Raw genomic sequence first — 25,000 nt, forward strand, 5'->3', positions numbered from 1 at the left:
AGTGTAAATTAAAGGTGTGAATCAGCTCAGCCTTCAGAAAAGCTCATGTTATTGTATTGTTCAGCTGCTTTGTCAGGTCCTACAGTCGTTTCTGACTCTCCTCATTCTTCACAGCCTTCACTTTGTGACAAATCAAGTTTTCTTTCCCAAATTCTGACCGAGTTGCTTTATCAGATTGTGTGTTCTACTTGTGAGGGCTAACAACAAACACAAACCCTCTTTTGAATCCTTTCATTAACACAGGATGTTGTTCTTGTGTGGTCGGCTGCACAAACAGGCCTGAAGTACAGACAGTTTTCAGGGTTTTTTCAGAAAGTGAGTAAATCAAACCTGTAGACCCGGAAGTTCAACTTCACTTTTATTGTTCATCTTGCTTTCATGTGCCGACACATTTCTTGTCTTTGTAAAACTTCTTCCTGTTCATTGTTCATGTTGCATGTAACTTTGCAGCTCTGGTTCTCCGCCTCTCCTCCCAACAGCCCAGCTTCTGATGCTGCAATCTTCCTCACATGGCTTGTTGTTCATGTGTCACATGCAGAACTGGAGTTTAAGTTGAAGCAGGTTTATTGGAGCGTCTGAAACAAGCAGGGTGAGTGAGATTATGCTGAGTCGTCATGTTCTCACTCAGCTCCTTCCTTCTCTGCAGAAATCTGACGGCACGTGTCGAACCGACTTTAAGAAAACCCGATCCCAGCAGGATGTGGTCCAGGTGTTCACGGACTTCGCCGGAGGGAACGGGAACGTCACAGTATGTCAGTCCGAGTCAGAGAACGCAGATTTATCCCTTTCAGAAATGGAAAGTTGTAGACTCTGCTCTTACATGGGATTAGAGATAATCCCCGTGCAGAGACAAACATATATACTTTATTTAAGGACAAGCCACCGAGTCAGAGCTGGTGTAACCTTCACCCTCCACATCCTGCCGTGAAGCCGCAGCCTCAACCAGGATGAACATCAAGTTTACTGTTTGCTTTTTCTGTTTGTTCTGGAAACGCAGGCGTCTTATTTGAGCCGACTGACGGAGATCCAGAAAGCTCTCAAGACATCCCAGTTCTTCAGGAGCCACGAGGTACCAGCTCATCCACAGTAAACATTCATGTGTTCATACACCCACTGCACAATACGGCTGGACCGGCGCTCCGCAGCCTCCATCAGCAAAACAGCCTTTTCTGTCAGCTTTCCACCAGATCAAATGTCACTGGAAAAAAACATATTTCACCTTTAAATTGAGCCAAAAACAACTTGTAAAGTTTCATATATTGTTTTAGGATGGAAAACGTGACATTTTCAGCTGCTTTTGTTCCTCATTTTAGATGTTTCAACCTTCCTTTTCTACATGTTTAGACACTTTAACCGTTTCAACCAGTTTGGCTCTTTTTTAAGCAGTATCTATCTATCTATCTATCTATCTATCTATCTCTCTCTCTCTCTCTCACTCTCTCTCTCTCTCTCTCTCTCTCTCTCTCTCTCTATCTATCTATCTATCGATCTATCTATCTCTAAGGATTATTATAAATGTGAGTCAACATTTCCACCAAACTCAATGTAATTAAACAGTTGAGTTCATGTTTGATAACGTCTGATTTCTGAGGGATATTTTTGTCTTTCCCAATCATTTCTGAAAAAGATTCTCAATAAGATAAATCTGTGCAGTGTGAAACTACTGTGTGTTAGCAATTTAGTTTGACGACATTTGTTAAATTAATTACATTCATTAAAATGTATTGACGTGTATTAACATCTATAAATTAAACTTCATATAAAGACCTACCAGGTATTTCCAGATTCAAATCAAGAATTTTTATTGGTTGTGGATCCCAACAGTTGTTGGTATGAATATCTACAATGTGACAAAGATGAAAAATCCAACAACTCTCACACAGTGTGATATCTAGGTGGTTGAAGTGTTTTTTGTAAGCGTGTAAGAACGTGATGTGGGGTAATTGATTGGTTAAGAAAAAGAAAGAAAGTCGACTTTACTGATCTGCCTGAGCCGTCCTGCTCATGGTTCACCTGTAGACCAGGGTGGGATTCAAACCTGTGAACCTCAGGACCCCCACCCTGTAACATGCTGTGTCCGCTGGATGGTGTCCAGCAGCAGCAGACGGAGAATTGAACACCAACATGGCCTCCTCTCTTCTCTCTGTACCTGTCAGGTGATCGGCAGCTCCCTCCTCTTCATCCACGACCACACGGGCAAGGCGCAGGTGTGGATGATTGACTTTGGGAAGACGACGGCGCTGCCGGAGGGCCAGACGCTGAAGCACGACGTTCCCTGGCAGGAGGGGAACCGGGAGGACGGCTACCTGTGGGGCCTGGAGAACCTGATCCACACACTGCAGGCCGTCGGCAGCGCAGGAACCGGCGAGGAACCCGGGGGAGGCCACCAAACCACACCAACGCACTGTCAGTGACGGCTGGAGCTGAAGTCGGTGTTGAGAACGCTGGGAAAGCAGACGAAGAGCAACGCTGTGGTCACGGTGAGGACAGTGACAGGACACCACGTCCACCAGTTTAACAACCAGGCTGACGGAGGACGCACCACGGAGCCTCGGCAGCAGAGACTCTGTCACAAGTTCTGAACAGTTGAGCAATCGCACCGACACTAATTCAACTTCCTCAGAAAGTGACCAGAAGTGGAAGTCAAGGGATTTCGGTTCCAGAGCCAGGACGGTACACGAGATCATGAAAATCCCATTCAATCAAAAGAAGACAACGAGCAAAGTACAAGTCAGTAACTCAGGTGTGACTTCCTGCCGTGTCCAGGGACTCTGCTCAGGCTCAGTGTCACACAAAGACCAAACGCAGATTTTACAACTGCATGTGATGCAAAGACAAATTAGAATGATCAAATAGGCTCTAATACAAAGCAGAAATGTGGCTTTCCGGCAGTTTGGGGTTTTATTTGAGAGTTTTTTATGGCACTTGTGGCAGGTTTAATCCTGCAGCCACACAGGAAGTCCAGCATTTAGCCAAAGATTACTTTTTAACAAGAGGGTAAAGTTTAAGTATGCATGAATTTAGAGATAATCAGAGAAGAGTTCCTATCAATGCATGAGACCTAGCAGCTCTTCTTTACTTCAATTTTAAGGATTTACATTTTTTTTCAGTCTGCTGGTGAAGGAGCTTTAATCAATATGAAGAAGTTTGTGATTTAAAAAAAAAAAAAATGAGGTGAGTGGGGTTCGCAGATTTCACATGAATAATACAGGTTCAACTATTAATTATTCACTGAACATTCATTGCTCGTGTAAAAGAGACTGTTTAAAACATGAAAATAAGGTTTAGGGCACAAGCTGGTGTCACACTTACAATATCTGTGGACATTTGTGGAAGATATCAAAAGAATAGGCGAACTGATCCTGCAGCGCTGCACATGAATGTTCTGGCAAACTGTCTTTTATTCTCTCCCTCTGACAGACTTCAGTCCTGTAATCAAACTTGTACTTATCATATCGTGTTGGGTTCTGATGCTGCACTCTTTCTTCTGGTCGGTAAGTTTTACAAGAGCTCAAACATGTGGAGTGAAACTGAATAAATGATTGTATAAATGAAAAAAAAAAAAACAGGGTGTTTGGTTTGTCTCCGTCTCCGTCTCCTGTCGGAGAAAGCCGCAGTCGCCAGTCATTTAACTATTGACAATAATATCTGTAACATAACTGAAGTTTCAGTTTGAGATGAAAACTGAGCTGCTGTTGGCTGAAGCTTCTTCTCTGACATGGCGGACGCCTCATTGAGCCTGAACTGACTCAGAAACCAGACACACCAGCAACTTTCTACCATGGCGGCACCTTTTTTATCTTCAAAACTAATGACAAGTTCAGGGGGTTTCAAAACGTTTGTCACTTCTGCTTGTTAAAACATTTATAAGACCAGTTTGCAGTGGCGGACTGTCAGGGCCTTAAAGGTCTTCAGGGCCTTCAAGGCCTTCAAGGCTTCTCTGCAGGCCAAAGAAAAAGAACTGAATCAGACTGATGTTGATTATATTTTGTCCATGAATACTTATTAAATACTTACAAAAGGTCTGTTTGCTTCTTCACATTGCTTCTCCCCCGGCTGCTGCTTCCAGACTAGTGGTGATCGAATTTGAACAAAACCCGCGAGTCACTTTGCTGAAGTTGACTAACGAGTTATCACGTTCGTTAACTCGTTCACTGAGTCGTTCTTCCTCCAGCCTCCAGCTGCAGAGAGGAAAACATAAACGTCACTGTTGTGCTGCTGCTAGTCTCACTCCAACTGTATAAATATATCACATTACTCACTGCAGTCGTCCCGTGGGAAAAGGAGCTGTAATGCTCCTGCTAATAGCTGCTAAAAGCAGCGAGTTGCCGTGCTGCTAACGCTAGCTGCTGAGCACATCAGCTACCGGCTCCTTAAGGTCACATGAGGCTTTCAGCAGCTCAAGTCAGCTTGTAGGTGGAGTTCAGCACGAAGGCTCGACTCACCTCACTTCAGTGGTTCAGCACGAAGGCTCGACTCACCTCGCTTCAGTGGTTCAGCACGAAGGCCCGACTCACCTCACTTCAGTGGTTCAGCACGAAGGCCCGACTCACCTCGCTTCAGTGGTTAAGCACGAAGGCCCGACTCACCTCACTTCAGTGGTTCAGCACGAAGGCCCGACTCACCTCGCTTCAGTGGTTCAGCACGAAGGCCCGACTCACCTCACTTCAGTGGTTCAGCACGAAGGCCCGACTCACCTCACTTCAGTGGTTCAGCACGAAGGCTCGACTCACCTCGCTTCAGTGGTTCAGCACGAAGGCTCGACTCACCTCGCTTCAGTGGTTCAGCACGAAGGCCCGACTCACCTCACTTCAGTGGTTCAGCACGAAGGCTCGACTCACCTCGCTTCAGTGGTTCAGCACGAAGGCTCGACTCACCTCGCTTCAGTGGTTCAGCACGAAGGTCCGACTCACCTCACTTCAGTGGTTCAGCACGAAGGCTCGACTCACCTCGCTTCAGTGGTTCAGCACGAAGGCCCGACTCACCTCACTTCAGTGGTTCAGCACGAAGGCTCGACTCACCTCCCTTCAGTGGTTCAGCACGAAGGCTCGACTCACCTCACTTCAGTGGTTCAGCACGAAGGCTCGACTCACCTCACTTCAGTGGTTCAGCACGAAGGCTCGACTCACCTCACTTCAGTGGTTCAGCTCGAATTCCCGACTCAGCTCGCGATAGTGATTGGTTCAGTTCACATGCCTGAGTCAGCTCAAAATTCTAACTATAAAATCATATGTATATATTAATGTATACGCTATATCTGCCATTCTGGATGCCGGGTATTTATTCAGTTTAATCATTCAACTGGTTCACTTGGATGATCGACTCAAAAATCCGTGAGTCCGTTCAAGGAGTCGGGTTTCTCATCACTATTCCAGATGCGTACTTCCACATTAAAGCTTTTAACCAATCGTATTTTAGCTATCATCTGTTGCCAGGTAAAGAAATGTGCCTGAGGCCTTCATGTTCAATTCTGCGGGTATCTGCAGTGTAAAACTTGTGTCGATCACATGACTGCTTCATCCAATCAGATTTGGATATTGGCGACTGAGGGCCTTCTGGAAGGAGAGGCCGTCATTGGAGAATCCAAGATGGCCGACAATATGTCAGCTTCCTAATGACCGCCACCATTTTGTTTTGCCATTTTGATCCGAATCACCACCACAGCGCCGCTGTTGGCGGGAGACAGTACTACATGCAGTATGGCTGCTTCCTGCTGGTCGCCGCCATATTTTGTTCCGAGGCACAATCACAGCGTCACTGTCGATGGGAGGCAAGAGTACATGATCCCCAATACAACCGTGCTCCTCCAGAACTGAAACCCCACCAGTGTGGTATAAAAATGGCGGTGTACGGCCGCTGACATGTTTGTTTGTGGACGCCGACATACTTGTTTGCGAACGCCGCCATTATTGCTCACGGTCAGCGCCATACTACTGTCAAATTGAAACCTCGCCAGTGCAGTATCAAATAATGGCGGCTTATGGGCGCCGACATACTAGTTTGCGGTTGCCACCATACGTGTATGTGGTTACTGCCATACGTGTATCTGGCCACCGCCATACGTGTATCTGGCCACCACCATACATGTATCTGGCCACCGCCATACGTATATGTGGCCACCGCCATACGTTTATCTGGCCGCCGCCATACGTGTATGTGGTCGCCGCCATATTTAAAAGGCCAAATGACATCAGTAGATTACGTTACGTCACAGTTTCATGGATCATGTTCAGTTGGAAGAAGCACAAGAACACTGGAGGAACATCCAGTAGATATAATGTGAATAAAGCTCAGAGAGTATTTATAAGGTCCAGAGCCAAGTGGATTGAAGAGGGAGAACCCCCCCCCCCCCCCCCCCGATCATACTACATATTCAATTTATACAAACATAGCCTAGAAAAAAGAATGCTTTGAACAAAAAGTATAATGAAGGTTTTGAGTTTCTTTATCAACCTGTAGTCATCTTCTTAAGAAAATGCTGAATCACTTCAATTACATAAATGATCTGATTCTCATAAACAAAGAAAACTTTACAAATGTAGAAGAGGATGGAATCATTTTGAACAATTCAAGTTTGGAATAGAGGCCTGGGAGCTTGAGGGTCCTGGTCCTCTACCAGAGGCCTGGGAGCTTGAGGGTCCTGGTCCTCTACCAGAGGCCTGGGAGCTTGAGGGTGCTGGTCCTCTACCAGAGGTTGTTCCAGGGATCTGCTGTAGCCACTCCTCCAGTTTGGGGGTTACTGCCCCGAGGGCACTACTGTCACCTTCACCTTCCAAGCCTCTCCAGCTCCTCTCTGAGCCCCTGGTACTCCTTCTTTCTGATGTCCCATCACTTGGTATTGCTACATCCACCACCACAGCTTTCCTCTGCCCTTTATCAACTACCACAATGTCTGCTTGGTTCTCCATTACCATCCTGTCTGTCTGTATCTGGAAGTCCCACAGGATCTTCATCGGTCATTCTCCACCACCTTTGGGGGGGTCTCCCACTGTGACCTTGGGGTTTCCAGACCCTACTCCGTACAGATGTTTCGGTACACTATACTTACTTGGTTATGGCGTTCCATGTATGCTTTCCCCGTCAGCATCTTGCACCCTGCAGTTCTGTGCTGGATGGTCTCAGGTGCCTCTTTGCACAGTCTACACCTTGGGTCTTGTCTGGTGTGGTAGATCTGGGCTTCTATGGCTCTGGTGCTCAGAGCCTGCTCCTGTGCAGCCAGGATGAGGGCTTCTGTGCTGTCCTGTAGGCCAGCCCTCTCTAGCCATTGGTAGGACTTCTTGAGATCAGCCACTTCAGTTAAGTTCCGGTGGTACATCCCATGTAGGGGCTTGTCCTCCCATGATGGTCCCTCTTCCAGCACCTCCTCATCTCGCCATTGTCTGAGACTTTCGTTGAGTATGTCATCCGTTGGAGCCCTGTCCTTGATGTACATATGGAGCTTGGATGTTTCATCCTGGATAGTGGCTCTCACACTCACTAGTCCTCGGCCTCCTTCCTTACGGCTAGCATGCAGTCTCAAGGTGCTGGATTTGGGATGGAATCCACCATGTATGGTGAGGAGCTTTCGTGTCTTAACATCCGTGGTCTGTATCTCTTCCTTTGGCCACCTTATTGTACCCGCAGGGTACCTGATCACTGGCAGGGCGTAGCTGTTTATTGCCCTGGACTTGTTCTTGCCATTGAGCTGGCTTCTTAGGACTTGCCTCACTCACTGGAGGTATTTGGCCATTGCCGCTTTCCTTGTTGCCTGTTCAAGGTTGCCGTTTGCCTGTGGTATTCCCAGGTACTTGTAACTGTCCTCAATGTCCTCAATGTCTGCTATTGTTCCTTCTGGGACTGAGACCCCTTATATATATGTGTATATGTGTATACGTGTATATGTGTGTATATATATATATATATATATATATATATATATATATATATATATATATATATATATATATATATATATATATATATATATATATATATATATATATATATATATATATATATATATATATATATATATATATCAATTAAACAATTATTTATATATATGTGTGTATATGTGTGTGTGTATATATATGTGTGTATATATATATATATATATATATATATATATATATATATATATATATATATATATATATATATATATATATATATATATATATATATGATGAAAGGAATAAACACAGTTCTTTGTGAAACACGTAAAAATTTGGTTTACATTTTAGAAATCTATTTTTTTGTACAAAAAATGTAGCTAAAATTACAATAGTATTGATGGACATGTCATGCAAGGAATTCTTAATTATAAAACCATATAAAATGTTTTCACATTTGAAATCATGAGGTGGTACACGTTTAGATGTAAATCATCCCAAAATGCATTAGAGTACATACATTCATAAAATATGTGGTCTGTAGTTTATTAAAAAAGGAGGAACTACTGTACTCAAATCCAAAACGTTTATTTAGGAAATCAGCAGAGGGATATGTTCCATAAAGGACCTTAAAATGATTTCCCTTTACTTTGGGTGGAACCGGAAATTTGAAACATTTTGACCTTAAAATTTGAGCTTCTTTTTCTGAGAATGTTTTTTTTAATTGAAGTTCTAGCGAATGAAGTTGGGAAGATTTCTTTGTTAAATACATTTCGGAGAACAAAATTGTTTAGTTTAGACCATTGACCATGAGCGATGGGAGGTTTGCTGGGACGTGATTCCTGTAACTCTGGCGCCATCAACAGGACGACCTGAGGTACTGCATCAACCACCTGATTCAACTGCTATTCATTATGTTCAATTTAGCACTAAAATGTTCAAGTGTTCAAATGTTTCCTGCACAGTCCAGTAAATGTAGTACAGACCAAAGTCCCTTATCAATCCAGCTTTGTATGAATATAGATTTATGTTTATATAGTACATATCTACAATTCCATATGGGTGTCACTGAAATTATGTTTGTACATTAATTTCCAATATAATAAAACCTGTTGATGAAATGAGCAAAGTTTTCAGGGGAGGTTTTTTAGGTCATAGTCACATGTGAGAAGGGATTCAATGCCTCCTCGTTTGGTGAATATTTCATTTGGAATGTGAAACCAAACATATTTGGGATGTTTAAGAAATTGCCTCAGCCAATTTATTTTGATAGTACCGTTAATACATTCAAGGTCTATTGCTTTAACACCACCTTCCTCATTTTCTTGGATCATAGTTCTCTTTTTAATATAATGTGTTTTACTTTTCCAGATGTAGTTAAAATTGGTTTGATTAATAGTTTTAATTGAATCTTTGGGCTTTGATAAAGAGCATGCTGGGTAAATGAACCTGGAGACGCATTTCATTTTGGTAAGAAACGTTCTTCCTATGATGGAAATGTCTCTCTGAGACCAAGAGTTCAGATGTTTTTTTAGATTTCTCTAGGCAATTCCATATATTAAGCTTGGCTAATTGGTCAATATCTTTTGTGATATTCATACCCAAGTATTTTACCGTTGTTTTGACAGGAATGTTATGAATGGCTGGCAGACCGCAATCATGAAGAGGTAGTAATTCACATTTATCAAGATTCAATTTTAATTCAGACGCTTTAGAGAAAAACTCAATATGATTGAGAATTTTCGAGATTTGATTGCAATTTTCCATAAATATTACTGTATCATCAGCCAGTTGGCTAATTGTCAATTGTTTCCCGAATACTGTTCGTTTATCAAAATCTGATTTTTTATAAGAAGCGAGAGAAATAAATAATAATGGAGAAAAAGGACAACCTTGTTTTATTCCTTTGTCAATTGAAAATCTTGGGGAAGTACCTTGTGGTAGTAGAACAGTACTGATTAACCCTAACCCTGCCTTGCAGATTAATTTAACAAAGTCTTAGCAATTAGGTCCGAAATCAAAAAGTTCTAAGGTCCTAAACATAAACTTGTGCTCTGTCATGTCAAAGGCTTTGAAAAAAATCCAAAAATAGAATGAAGGCTTTGTCATTAATTAAGTCCTTGTATTCGATTAAATCAAATATGAGTCGTATATTATTGTGTATTATTGAACGTCCCTTAATGAAGCTTGATTGTGTGTCTGAGATAATATCAGAGATACCTGTTTTAAGTCTATTGGCATGTGTTAATATTTTATAATCATTGTTCAGTCAAGTAATTGGCCGGAGATTGTTAATTAATTTTGGGTCCTTGCCAGGTTTGGGAATTGGTGTGATTTTCCCTTGTTTCATAGTTTACAGTCAGATTGATGTTGTTGAGATTTCATTTATCATATTGAAAATTAGATCAACCCAGAAATGTCTGTAAAAATGACTTGTTAGGCGTCTGAACCTGGAGATTTGTCTGGCGATAAGCATTTTAAGGCTTTTTCAACTTCCTCCATTCGGATCTCTGCATCACATAGTTTTCTAAAACACTCATCAATCTTAGGAATCTGTTCTTTGGTAGATTCAAAGGAAGCCTCTGTATCAGCGTGAGGAACAGCAGGAGGACAACTGACTATAAAAGTCAAAAATGTCTTTGGAGATTCTCACAGGATCAGTACATTCCTCACCATCAATTACTAATGTTTTAATCACATTTCTTTCTCCTTTTCTCTGGTCGACAGAAATAAGTTGAGCTTCTTTCTCCTTCCTCCCTCCATTTCACTCTTGATCTGAAGTCCTGTCTGCTCCCGTGGCTTTATTGATGTCGATGCTGTCTAGGGAAGAGAGCAATAGGATTAATTTTTGCTTGTCCTCTTCACTTAATGAATGTTTGTTGGAGGTTTCTTAGGACTTGCCTCACTCGCTGGAGGTATTTGAGGGACCATCATGGGAGGTTGCCCCTCTCTTTACCCGAGTGTCGGCCGGAGATCAGATGACACGACCACAAAGTCTATCATTGACCTCCGGCCTAGGGTGTCCTGGTGCCACGTGCACTTATGGACCCCCCTGTGCTCCAACATGGTGTTCGTTATGGACAAGCTGTGACTGGCACAGAAGTCCAATAACAGAACACCGCTCGGGTTCAGATCGGGGAGGCCGTTCCTCCCAATCACCCCCTTCCAAGTCTCACTGTCATTGCCCACCTGGGTGTTGAAGTCCCCCAGGAGAACAATGGAGTCCCCAGTAGGAGCACTATCTAGCACCCCTCCCAGGGACTCCAAGAAGGTTGGGTACTCTGAACTGCTGTTCGGTCCATAGGCCGAGACAACAGTCAGAGACCTGTCCCCTACTTGAAGACGTAGGGACGCAACCCTCTCGTTCACCGGGGTGAACTCCAACACATGGCGGCTGAGCTGTGGGGCAATAAGCAAGCCCACTCCAGCCCGCCGCCTTACACCGCGGGCAACTCCAGAGAAGTGGAGTATCCAGCCCCTGTGGAGGAGCTGGGTTCCAGAGTCCAAGCTGTGAGTGGAGGTGAGCCCGACTATATCTAGACGGTATCTCTCAGCCTCCCTCACAAGCTCGGGCTCTTTACCCCCCAGCGAGGTCACATTCCATGTCCCAAAAACCAGATTGTGTGTCCGGGGATCGGGTCGTCGAGGCCCCTGCCGTCGACTGCCACCCAATCCACACTGCACCTGACCCCTACGGCAGCCTCTGTGGGTGGTGGGCCCACAGGAGGATGAGGAGGAGGGGCCCGCGTCGTCCCTCCGGGCTGACCGGCCGAGTCCCCTGGGCGACGTCACTTCTCTCCTCTGGTGTATGTTCATAGGGGGTCTTCTGAACTGCTTTTGGTCTGACCCATCGCCTAGGACCTGTTTGCCTTGGGAGACCCTACTGGGGGGCATAAAGCCCCCGACAACGTAGCTCCGAGGGTCATTCGGGTGCTCAAACTCCCCCACCACGGTAAGGTAGCAGTTCAAGGGAGAATTTGCTCTCTCATTTTTAAGGAACAGAAATATAGCTTTTATTTTTATGGAATCTCTCAAACCCCGAGCCTTGAGCGACGCAGAAGAGAAGGTGGTATTGAAAAAAAGACATAAAGAAAGTAATTAGGAAAAGTAAAGCAAAATCACAAAAACCTTTAAACTAAACTGCTTTAGTTTTTTAGTTGTGGACTAAATACACAATAATAACCCCCTGAATAGTTGCTTAACACTAGGTAATAACTCGTACCTTAATCATGTTCTATGTAACAGGAGTGGATGGGTGCAACAACATGTCCCGTAAATCTATAACATTAGTTGGAAAAATTGAACATTGCGAATATTGAAATACTGATAGTTAAAAACAAACTATCCTTCAGGTCTACCTATAAAAGGAGTTAGGAACTTCAGTGCAAACAAATGTAAATATTCTTGAATGACAGCTGCCAGTAAAATGCAAACTTTAAAAGGAGATATACACGTTAACATTAAAGTGGCTTGGCAGCGTGTCTATAAAGAACTTTGTGTTGACTGGACATCACACTCTGATTTAACCATGACCATGAGTCAGTCTCTCGAAGTCCACCCTTCTACCCTCCATGGATCCAACGTGGCCTTTGAACCAGACATTTCCTCCATTGGCTCGGTCTTGATCCAGCTTTGGCCGGGCTGCTGTGCAGGAATCTCTGTCAGCTGTGCAGGAATCTTGTTTGAATCTGATCCACGCTTCTTTGCAGAATTTTGAGTTTTTGTTCAGTGTCCAAATGTCTTGGCAGTGGTGTCGCATGACAAACTGGATGAGAACCTGGTGATTTCTTCCACTCTCTCGTTTTCCCAGTGGATGAAGGCTGTCACCACTGGTTCCCATGGCGGAGGTCCACTGGGGTGTGACCTTAGATACCATGTGGAGAACCTCTTCCCTGATCTGCTCCTTGTCTTTCTCTTGCATTCCATGTATCTTGAGGTTCCAGCACCTCTGTACCTTTCCATCTCAGTGATCCTTTCCTGTAGCTCTTTGTTTTGTTGGATGAGCCAGGGAATATCTTTATCAGAGCCCTGCATTTTGGTTTTGCATTCCTTGATGTTGGCGGTATTGATTTCTACAAGCCGGGTGACGCTGGCTCCCATTGTGGCGTCTCTCTTAGCTGTACCCCAAAACCATCTATCTTTTCGGTTAGCTTAGCAATCGCTTCTATTAAGTTGTCATGAGACTGTTCCTGGGTTGATTTCATCTGAGCAGGTGGTGGCACACACGTCTCTGTTGGGGCGGAAGGGGTATTTTTCCTCTTACCACAGCTGCTAGCCGAGGTTTCCATCGGTGTGTAGTCGTGGTCAGTGGTAGCAGTTAGCTTCGCGCTTGGTTTTCCACCTGACATATTTAACTAATTTGACCAGTTTTCCGGACGACTGGCTTGTGTTCAAGCTCAGTAGGTGAAAGTACTGTCGTTCAGATTTATAGTTCAGCGCGTATTCTCTGTTTGAGTTGAATTGTTGTTTAAATATCGGGGCTGAGAAGTGCGAGCTTAGAATACCGGGCCGGTCTGGTCCACCATCTTTTTTTCGCCCGTCACTTCCCAAGTGTTCACGTCGTCTTCGTACGTCCTGCATGTTCGGTCAGAATGTAACTTATTGTGGGTTGGCGTCCGTAATTCTGGTCATACACGTCACTTCCTGTATGTCGCTTCTGTGAACGTCACTTCCAGTGCGTTCATTTCCATTGTTTCCGGTCATGCTTCCGCCTTGTACCATTTCAAGATGGCGGCGACCGGTAAACGAGTATGGCGGCGCCCGCAATACCGCCATCTTGGATTTCCCCACTGACATCTCTTGTCTAGAAGGCCTAACCTGATGTTGGCATTTTCATGCCCTCTGATTGGCTCATCAGAGAGTCACTCTCCAGCGCTAGCTAGCTAGCTGCATCTGCAGTTAGCTGCAGAGACAAAAATATAGTTGTGTTTTATTTGTTAGCGGTTTTATCAACCTACAATGACTAAAGGAGAAGATAAAGACATTTGGTTACAGATTTATTGTTGAAACAATTTTGAAGCTGGACTTTTCCAACAGGTCATTGAACGCACCGCAACACTCCGGTGCAATTTACTAGCACTCACTATAAACTCCATGGGAGGATTCAGGATTATATTATTGACCATTATATTGTTTTCAAGACCAGGAAAAGCTGAGGTTTGTTTCCCTCCTCGACCCCCAGAAGTGTGGGGGAAAGCAGCAGCTTTCTATGCAGCTGCAGCAGGAGAAGAGACGTGAACTTGGATTGATTTCATCCATAAAGGTATTTATTCTGACGACAGTATCTGTCTGTGAAGCAAAGGATTTTTATACTGCATTTCTGCATGGCAACAGTTTTTGTAGCCATAAAAAAAAGTTGAGGGTTGGATTGAGTCAGACCAGTACTAGTGAAGGCCTGGTTCTGAAACGCAGGCCGCCACTGCCAGCTTTATACTGATTTGAGGCTTTATTGATGTTAAACACTGTGAACATAATAATGCAAGTTGTGTATAGTTAACAATGTTATGTTTTGAATATCTTCAGAGACTTTTTAAGATGTAAAACAAACAAGTGAACTTTTTGCTAAGTGTGATCAAAACGTTTTCTTGAAGTCAAAAAGTCTTGAAATTTCCCAATTTCAGGGAATTTGAATGAAGCCGAGCTGGGGCAGTGCTGGCACCATCAGCTCGTTGGAGAGAGCGTCTATGTTCCATTAACTGCAAATATATCATTTGTTCCTCAAAATATTTCATTTGATTTCATATACTGGGTTAAGGTTAGGGTTATAATGATTTAAACATGTTCTGTGCAGATTTTTTCCCCTTATACCTGAAAGTATATTTTATTTGTGTGGAGGGGAACTATACAAAATGGTCAAATTTACAAATTGTCAAGTATTCAAATTGAATTATATGTTAGGTATTTGGATAAACTGCTTTATCCAAATAAAGGAGAGGCAACAGCGGCTGGTCTGAGATCTTAAGAACGTGTTTAAAGGGTTAATGTGAGTCTGTACCCACAGGAGCTTTTCGATAACTCAGTACACATGAAGTATGTCTGTTTGTATTAAATGCTTTGATGCAATAGCTCAGATAATGTATGATAGCAAGACAACATTCCTGTAATGTGACGACGCAGTTACACTTTTCAAAAACGTCTTACTGTAATCAAGAAAGACGTTTTCAATAACAACACAGTAATAAAACAAACGAGGTGAATAAAAGTGGGTTTATTTGGGGGAGTGTAGGGTTAAATGAAAATGTGAAATATTGCATAGTCTTTGAGGACTTCAGCCACAAATCAAATACAGAACTTTAAAGTACCGCAGGAGAAACACACAAAGCTAATAACAAGTAAAGTGATTTTTTCATACTGCTGTGAAAATACTCCAAAGTAACCTGTATTTCCCATTTGGCACACATCTTTGAAAAAGAAACTGTATGAGCTAACATTTCTCAAGGCATACAACACACAGAAAGCCTGATGAACGTCTATATAAATCTAACTGTTCATTCAAAATGTTAAAAAGATAATATTTAGTCAAAACAAAGTCACATCAGCTACCACCACGAAACGTATTAAATAAGTATAACCTGGAAATTTCAATTGAAAAAAAATGCTGTTTTTTAAAATGTGCATCATGAATTCAAACTAATTCTACTGAAGATGTTGGATGGAGGATTATAAAATTATTAGTATTTTCAACAACCCCCCCCAATTTACTTGTATAATTAAGAACATGTGTGTACATGTTTCAACAGTGTAAGTTTTGTTCGTTACTTTCCAAAAAATTGACAAAAAATTAAGAATCAAGCAAAAAAAGTTGAATAACTCTGTTTTAGTTCAAAGGAGACAACGAAATCTACATTTTGCTGGCCAGTCACCTCAGACCTGCAGCAGTGTGACCTGAAAAGCGCCCCCTGCTGAGTAAACATAGGTACTGCCACCAGAGCGGCACTTTATAATGGCAGTGATTGACTACAAGAATACATTCAACAATATCATGAATCAGCACACATGTAAAAAATAATAACAGCAAAATCACTACAAATGCAATGGGTTAGTCCAGTGTGAGGAAGTAAGTATAAAAATAGTGAATATATTTATGTATTTTTTCCAGCTGCTCAGTCATCAGCATACATTGAGACTAGAATATGAGCGGCTGCAGACCGGGAACCATTTGGACAGGAGGGATTAAACCAAAATAAATGGTGAAATGAATCAAAATCTACAAAGTATGGCACAGTGTTGATGACCTTACTTCTGTAGGACAGAGGTTTTCACAGTGTGGGACAATCAGACCGTCGCATCATTCTCGTGTTCATATTGTTTCTGTTGTTGAATGTTGGACTTCTTAACGTTTTCACAAATTAATGGATGTCAATAAAAGTCAGAAACCTGCTTGTGTTAGATGATTTTAACTTTATATGCAGATACACTATATTAAGAAAAGTATTCACTCAGCTTTCCAAATCCTTGAATTCAGGCAGTCTAATCACTTCCAGGGCCACGGGCACCGAGGCATGCAGACTCGTTCTGAAATGTTGGAGTCAAACAAAGCGTTGCTCTCAGGAGCTCAGTGAGTTCCAGCGTGGTGCAGCGACGGATCGGACACCACCTGATCAAGAAGTCCAGCCGGGACATTTCATCACAATCAACTGTTTGCAGTGCGACAACAAAGTGGAAGTGATTGGGAACCAGAGCAACTCAGCCATGACATGAAATATCACAGAGCGGATCAGTGGCTGCTGAGGCTCCTAAGTGTGCAGAGGTCAGAGGTCAACCGCTCCAGGCCTCCAAACTTCAGATCAGTTCCAGAACCGAGCGTAGCGCTTTGTGGAGGGTTTCTGCAGCCATACCTCACATCACTGAGCACTGCAGAGCAGTGGATGCAGTGGTGTGAAGCTCACGACACTGGACTGTAGAACAGTGGAGACGAGTTCTCTGGAGGGACCAATCACACGACTGTGTCCGGCAGTCTGGTGGACAGTGTGGTTGGATGGTTGCCAGGACAACAGTGCTGGGGTTTTGGTGTGGGCTGGTTTTGAGGGAGGTGATATTTCATGCTCCCAACTTTGTGGGCGCAGTTTGCAGATGACCCCTTCTTACACAAAGCAGGTCCACAAAGACCTGGAGGATCCAGTTTGACTCCTGCAGAGTCCCGACCTGAGCCGGACAGAACCCCTTCAGGATGAATTAAACAGAGACTGGGCCAGGCCGTCAGGGTCCCTGATACCCCAGGACAACACCCCACAACACCCCACAACACTCCTCCACCCTGTGGAAAGCCTTCCCAGAAGAGGTGATGCTGTTGGAGCTGCTGAGGACCAACGTCATATTAAATCCTGTGGTTAAGAACAGGATGTCATTCAAATTCACGTGTGAGACAGCATTTTGGTTTTATCTTCATTTCTTCTCTAATGTTAAAAGGGGAGAAATGGTGAAACGCCCCCCCCCCTCCCCCCGGACCCCTCCAAAGGAGAGGCCTGCCCACAGTTTTAAAACCACTGAACAAACAGTATTCAGTTTTAGGTTTGTAGAAAGGGTTTAACAACAAAACTTGTGAATTAACTCCTTTTTTTACATGCAAGCTCAAACATCCCTGTTCAATACTGTAACACCAATCAATAATCAATAATAATATATAATGTAATCACCCTCAAGCTAAACATAGAGCAAAAATACACACGCTTACAGGAGTTTGACAGTTTGTGTTTTCACATTGTTTTTGGTGGGAAAACAAATCTAAAATACAATAAAGTAACATCTAGAAGTCTAGGGTTGTAAAGTATGTGTATAACAGTTACCCTGCAAAGACCTGTTCTCTTCCAGTGCTGCAACAACTGTGGTCGTACTTTACACCGAATCCCACGAATCCCTACATCTGAATCCCTACATCTGAATCCCAACGCTGTCAAAACATCAAAACAATCCAAAGATGAGAAGAGCAGTTGAAACAGAGTGTGTCTACAGCAGTTAGTGTCTCAGACAGCCGCCAGCGTTCAGGAGGAACAGAAGCTCAGAGTCCAGGCTGCTCCCTGTATCACAGTGCAAAGGAGTGTGTGTGTGTGTGTGTGTGTGTGTGTGTGTGTTTTCCAGCATACCAGGAGCTGCAGCTGCTAACTAGTGTTTGTTGGACCCTGACAGCGTCCTCATGGTTCCTCTGGTTGCAGATGAAGGACTGAGGACGAAGACAGTTAGAAAACGTCCTGTAACTCTGCCGTCCAGCTGATTTCGTTCTGATTATGTCTTGAAAGACAAGTCAACTTGCTCAGTTAATTCAATTTGATGGAGCCTGAGAGGAGGAATTTCGTTCTTAAGCTTGTCTCCAGTTGCCTTTCAAGACGAGACTGTCTGGGCCGACCGGAGCCTGGATTGTTAGACGGGGGTCACGCTGAGGTCTTCGGACAGAGAGAAACCCGAGTCGCGGTCACGTGTGGGCTTCTCCACTTTGGCGTGTCTCCTCACGTCCTCATGTCCATAGCTGGCGTGACGTTTGAGCAGCAGTTTGGGGACGCAGGATGCGGCGTTATAGATGCCCAGGGCCAGACCCAGGCTGGTTCCTGACGAGACGCTCAGGGTGGAGGTGGTTCCTGTGGGGGCTTCCGGGCTCTTGGCCATCACCAAAGGCAGACTCTCTGCCTCGTAGCTCTGCTCATCGTAGGCATAGTTGACATTGCCGCATGGGAAACTTTGGAGCTTTGCCAGGTCGATGCCAGCCTTTGTGCCGCCACCTGCCGGTGGTTTATGGGAGGACCCGTTGGGGGCAGCCGGATCCTGGCAGGAGGGAGATGGAGTCGAGGAAGAGCTGTCGCTGGAGGGGCTGAGGTAGGTGCTGCTGGTGCTGTCACACCTGGCCTGGGGGTTCTCTGCCCTGGGGTTGTGGGTCTGTGGGTTGGACAGCGGCATGGACTGAGTGTGGGCCAGCGTTTTCTTCCCCTTGAAGTTTTCCAAGACCCACGAGCCGTACGTGGGGTTCCAGAGGTTCTTGGTCTTGTTCTTCAGCCTCTGGCTGCCCGAGGAGGAGCTGTTTCTGGAGCACGGCCGGTGATGATGGGGCTCAGCGTGGAGCAGGACGGGCACGGGAACAGACTCGGCCCACGAAGCCTCGCGACAAGACGTGGCCTCATGGTGGACGGGTGGGGTTCTCTGCAGCCGGGCTTTGAGGGGCTGTGGAGGAAGACACGTGGTCCCCAGGCCCATGGAGGACAGACCCAGCTGGGCCGGTGAACCCTGGGAAGCGGGGTGTGACACCAGGAGGGGAGTGAGGCTGCTGGAGGACGGACCAGTGGGACGGATCATCGTACCCCCGTCGTCTTCAGCGTTCGGACCATACTCCACCGGCAACGGTGTGTTGATCACATCTGGGTCCTAGTAAAGGGGAAGGCAGGCAGATGTTCCAGGTAAAATACACATCATTTTATGCATTTTGTCTTTGAACACCACTACACTCGATTTTTAAATGATTTTTACTTGCATTTAATTCCTTCACTTTTCACCTGATTTTGCCGTAAATAACCTCAAACGGACAGCTGTGGTTGGAGTGCAGGAAGAGTTCTGGATGTGGATATTAAATCTGGAGGAAATGTACCTGAGTGCAGTAGCTGATTCTCTCCAGGATGGTTGAGAAGTCTGGCCGGTGCTCAGGACAGTGTTGCCAGCACTGGGTCATTATCTGATAGCTGCAGAGGAAAACATACACAACGTATAGTAAACATGGACATGTGTTGTTGTTTTTTTTTTTACAAATAATAAGTAGATCAATAATAAATATCTACGCCTCCATTATGGTTATGCAGCACTGTGCATAGGTTCTATCATGGTGGGATATTGTGCTATATGGTGTATTTGTTTTAGTGATGTAATACCAGCAGCAATCTGACAGTCGAATGTATTGAGCAGCAGAAAATACTAAACCCAAACAAACAGCCAGTTTTGACCACAAAGCACCTTCAGCCCAAAGAGGAACAGGAGGTCTGAGAAGTGATGCTGCAGAGAGCTCAGACCTGAACATGATAAACGGTGTGTGTTCACATGAAGAGACAGCAGCATCTGAATCACACTACATCCAGATGTTCTGCTTCGTTCTCCAACATGAACAAGAGCTGGAAAACAATCATTCTGCTTTAAACTAAAGTGGTGCTTACACCAAATGCGTATTGCTCTTGTGCTCAACGTCTCAATAATTCACACTGATGACAACGAAAGACTTTTGCAGCTCCGTTCCACAGATCAGCCTGGATTTTCATCCATAAACACTCACACAGGCCCCGGGCAGCTTTTGGGAGGATCCATCCTTCCTCCGCTGGTGACAAACTCCAGGACCTCCTGGTTGGTTTTACAAGGATACGGCATGTAGCCCAGAGAGAGGATCTCCCAGAGCAGCACTCCAAACGACCTGCAGAGGGAGACACACATCAGTCTCAGGAACCCAGAGGAACCCAACCCTGAGGTTCCTGTGGCGTCTCTGCTTTACTGGGATCCTTTTCACCTTTACCTCCCGACAGGTCAACACAAGTGTCTGTACCTTCTTCTCCTTATCTTCCTGAAACTGACTTGATACTTGTTTTAAACTCTATGAGAAGTCACATTTACAATGACAAGATCAAACTGGCTGATTGGAACAATCCTCTGAAGACGTTGTTGCACACAGAAGGTGTGTAACAACCAATAACATAACAACCAATAACATAACCATTTTGAATGGAGCAAAGCCAACAGATGGTTCCCTCAACGAATGACTGTGACGACGATACCAGACGCTGAGTCTATTTATAATATACTACAAAAACCTGAGAAAGATTTTATTCCAAGAAATGAAGCTCTGATTATCTTTTAATACATTATTGGCTGAAGTAGTTATTGTTCTGAAACAACTTATTTTAATGATACTTCAATTGTAACTTCTTATATTTTAGTATACGGATAACTTATGGCATTATTGACAAAATTATGAGAATGGATCAAATATCTTATTCAATTCTATCTATCTATCTATCTATTCTATCTATCTATCTATCTATCTATCTATCTAGCATCTATCTATCTATCATCTATCTATCTATCTATCTATCTATCTATCTATCTATCTATCTATCTATCTGTCTGTCTGTCTGTCTGTCTGTCTGTCTATCTATCTATCTATCTATCTATCTATCTATCTATCCATCCATCCATCCATCCATCCATCCATCCATCTATCCATCTATCTATCTATCATCTATCTATCTATCTACCTATCATATATCTATCATCTATCTATAATCTATCTATCTATCTATCTATCTATCTATCTATCTATCTATCTATAATCTATCTATCTATCTATCATCTATCTATCTATCTATCTATCTATCTATCTATCATATATCTATCTATCTATAATCTATCTATCTATCTATCTATCTATCTATCTATCTATCTATCATATATCTATCTATCCATCCATCCATCCATCCATCCATCCATCATCCATCCATCTATTAAACATAGATACCCAAAATAATGCAATATTGATTTTTACAAGGTGATAAATGAAAGAATAATAAAGTTGAGTGGTGTTTGTGTTTCCTGGTGCGTCACCATGACGACTGAGCTGCTCTCGTCTGTGAGGCACTAGAATCTGTTCGTTCTATGAAATTGCATCCTGGCGGCACCACTGGTTATCTCTTCATATGTTCTAAGTCTGGGTGAACTGGGTTTAACTCTTGATTCTGTTTGCTGTCAAGGATGAACCGGATTCTGTACTTGTAATGTGAGTACTTCCAGTCGTCAGAGTATCATTCTCAGGAGTCAATGCCTTAATTCATGTGGATGAAGAATTACAAGCTGTTGTTTGTGATTTAATTGAAAATCTGAGAAGAAATTTTTTTTTCATTTGAAGCACTCTTCAAAATGAAACCCTGTAATAAACCCAGCTGCCGGTTTGACCGGGCGCCTCTCTTGGTTCCTCTCCCACCGCTGTGGACCGGGCGCCTCTCTTGGTTCCTCTCCCACCGCTGTGGACCGGCGCTGAGTTGCACTAGAACACTTGGTGTCTCCATGTTGGGAGGGAAAACTATTGTTCTGTAAACAACTGGTTCCTGACTGAACCACGGGCCTCGTCTTGCTCGGCTCTGGGGTTGAGCCCAGGCTGATTCCGGCTGTTTCCACCAACCGTCTCCACCATCTGACCCCAACCCATGTTTATCATTCCAAACACAATGGTTGACTTTTGATTCTTTACTTTCACTCATTTGGTTTTGGAAAACTGATTCAGCATAGAATTATCATGGTATTTTCTCAACACACATTGGAGGCGTTGGCGATCCTGTGGGCTGAACTTCACCGGGGGCATCAGGGGGGCATCAGGGGGGTATCGGGGGGGCATCGGGGGGGCATCAGGGGGGCATCAGGGGGGTATCGGGGAACATCAGGCGGGCATCGGAGGAACATCAGGGGGATATCAGGGGGGTATCAGGGGGGCATCAGGGGGGTATCAGGGAACATCAGGGGGGCATCAGGGGGGTATCGGGGAACATCAGGCGGGCATCGGAGGAACATCAGGGGGATATCAGGGGGGTATCAGGGGGGCATCAGGGGGGTATCAGGGAACATCAGGGGGGCATCAGGGGGGTATCGGGGAACATCAGGCGGGCATCGGAGGAACATCAGGGGGATATCAGGGGGGTATCAGGGGAACATCGGGGAGGTATCAGGGGGGTATCAGGGAACATCAGGGGGGCATCAGGGGGGTATCGGGGGGCATCGGGGGGGTGTCAGGGGGGTATCGGGGGGTGTCAGGGGGGTATCGGGGGGGTGTCAGGGGGGTGTCAGGGGGGCATCGGGGGGGTGTCAGGGGGGCATCAGGGGGTATCAAGGGGGTATCAGGGGGGCTTGTTCCAGAGCCTGTGGCTATGCAGAACGCCCGTCACACCAATGTTTGTATTTGGACCTCGGTTCTTCCGCTGAGCGGAAACCTGCTTGATCTTTTTTGGTCCTGTGATGTTAAATCTCAGATAAATGAGGTGGAGCAATTCTATGAAGATCTCTCTACAATCCTTCCTTGCGCTCTGTGTCTACGACAAGCTGCAGGCTCTCTCTTCAAAGTGTCCTTTGGGGAAAAGTTTATTGTCCACGAGGTTCTGGAACAGGACTTTGACAGTGAAAGTGACATAGAGGAGAATTAGTCACATACACATGACTGTGTTGAGGACGATCCTTCTGATCTCATGAGAATGAGGATGAGAACGAGAGATTTTACCCTCCTGCTGTCTCTTCTCAGGATGTGAAGACAACATGGTCCCTTTCCTCACTTCAACAGCAGGTAGACTGAGTGCTGCTGAGATGAACAAAATGGTTTCAGGCCACCAGATCGACTGATTGAAAATATTGTAGTAGGGATTACACATTCAGAGGGGAAATGTGTGTCTGGAGGCCGTTGGAAGGACTTGGAAGATGACTTTGGCGGGTTCATTGTGGAGTTTACAAATCAAAAGGTGAAGCAACAGCAAACCTTTGGCCCAATGGGGCTTCCAGCCACCATGCCGCTCAAGACACTCTAAGTTTGGTCCCATGTTGTTGTTCTGGTGACAAACAAACAAGGCAGGCGGACCAGACCGTGACAAACAAACGTGAAGTGAGCCCTTTACAGTGCATCATGGGTTGAATCTATATGGTTCACTGTGTGACAATCGTGGACATGCACACAAAAAAACCAAAAAAAGGATGATGTTTTAAAGATAAAAACCAAAGGTTTGAGCAGATGATGGAGAACAGGTCAACTCACTAGAGCTTTCCTTTATTTATGTATTCAACAAGTAAACAAGGTGCCCGACACATAAAGTTGATCAACAGTTTTATGTAAATCATTTTAAATGTGGCCAGGGTCAAACTGACCTGAAAGTGTGTGAGTAATATCTGAGGAGGGTTCACTTCTGCTGTCTATTACTGTAATGCAGCCGAAGTCCTACCTGCACATAAACAAATCTGTTGCTCTGCCCACTGAAAGAAAACATTTTGTTTGCCAACATTTGGCTGGTTTGGCCACAGAAGCGGCGTGAAAGCAGCTTCCGGCAACATGTCGTGGCGAACGGCTCGGGGCTGGAGAGTCTGGATCAACTGCTGCTTCAAATGTGAAAAACAAGTTGCAGTGTGAGCTCTCGCTCACTGCACTGCCTGCTTCGGCACCGTCAAGAGGATTGTTCGTCTATTTTAAAGCTACTAAAGATAAAGAAGGATTTTTCAGCCCAAGTCTGTTTTCACTTTGTAAAGTCCACATCTGGATTTGGTGACAAACCGTCTGAAAGAAATGCTCAAATAACTGTGTGGTAACAGCATGTCACATGAAACAAGAACAAAGCTTCTTCTAAATAACTACGTTGGATTTAATGAGACGCCTCAAACTGACACTCCGAGACAAATAGCAGCCTTTCTATGGACTTTGTGTTGAATCAAGTCATTATAGTACATTATAAAGAAGAAAGAAGCGAATCAGTCAACAACTTCATACAGAGATTTAAGTTATTGAATTGTACAGAAATGTGAAGAAAATGTTTGATTAAATCTTTTTTTTCCTACAATTGAATCAGAGATTTATAGGCTGACTTTCAGACTAAATCCGTTTTAGCTGTCTGAGTCTTTCGGATGTAAATATCTATAAGTGAACACTCTTGTGACAAGGATCCTCTGGTTTATTTGGAGTTTAGAACTGAAGACTCACCCTGACCCAAACGATGGTGCAATGACGCTGAGTGCTTCTGACATTTTGTAATCAGACTTCAACTTTCAATATCAAGCATTATTACGTGTCACTTTGTGTTTCTGATGGAACAGAGACTCTTGTGTGTGATTTGACTGAATAGAAGTGAAGCAAAGCTCCGGTTCTCTGCTTTACTGTGGTTTTTGAACGCTCCCCTCTGGGACGGCGTGAAAGTGCTGAACCCTGTCAGACATTACAGGGATGAAAGCTTCAACAATAACTTGAGCTCTACACACAGCATACTTTTAATAATGCAGTAAGAAGCCGTTTCTCTGTTTCAAACAGCGTGTTTCGTACCACGTGTCCGTCTTGCAGGTGAAGATTCCCTCCATGAAGGCCTCTGGCGGCATCCATTTGACCGGCAGCATGGCGCGGCCGCCCTTCCTGTAGTAACTGGCTCTGACAAACAAAC

General features: G+C 44.3%; 2 protein-coding genes across 2 annotated transcripts in view; one reads left to right on the forward strand and one right to left on the reverse strand.

Moving 5' to 3' along the window:
- itpka (inositol-trisphosphate 3-kinase A) overlaps window positions 1–3,818 on the forward strand; it is a 13,327-nt gene extending 9,509 nt beyond the window's left edge. Inside the window, exons 5-7 of the mRNA XM_080512398.1 lie at window positions 647–748; window positions 998–1,069; window positions 2,157–3,818. Coding sequence (XP_080368524.1) covers window positions 647–748; window positions 998–1,069; window positions 2,157–2,414 — 432 coding nt within the window. The 3' untranslated portion in view covers window positions 2,415–3,818. The remainder of the gene's footprint in view (window positions 1–646; window positions 749–997; window positions 1,070–2,156) is intronic.
- A 13,522-nt stretch (window positions 3,819–17,340) lies between these two features.
- Window positions 17,341–25,000, reverse strand: part of ltk (leukocyte receptor tyrosine kinase) — a 49,066-nt gene continuing 41,406 nt past the window's right edge. Inside the window, exons 25-28 of the mRNA XM_080512439.1 lie at window positions 24,886–24,987; window positions 20,113–20,247; window positions 19,441–19,531; window positions 17,341–19,220 (exon numbers count right to left, since the gene is read on the reverse strand). Coding sequence (XP_080368565.1) covers window positions 18,228–19,220; window positions 19,441–19,531; window positions 20,113–20,247; window positions 24,886–24,987 — 1,321 coding nt within the window. The 3' untranslated portion in view covers window positions 17,341–18,227. The remainder of the gene's footprint in view (window positions 19,221–19,440; window positions 19,532–20,112; window positions 20,248–24,885; window positions 24,988–25,000) is intronic.

The sequence above is a fragment of the Blennius ocellaris genome, assembly GCF_963422515.1.
Source record: "Blennius ocellaris genome assembly, chromosome: 17".
NCBI lineage: Eukaryota > Metazoa > Chordata > Actinopteri > Blenniiformes > Blenniidae > Blennius > Blennius ocellaris.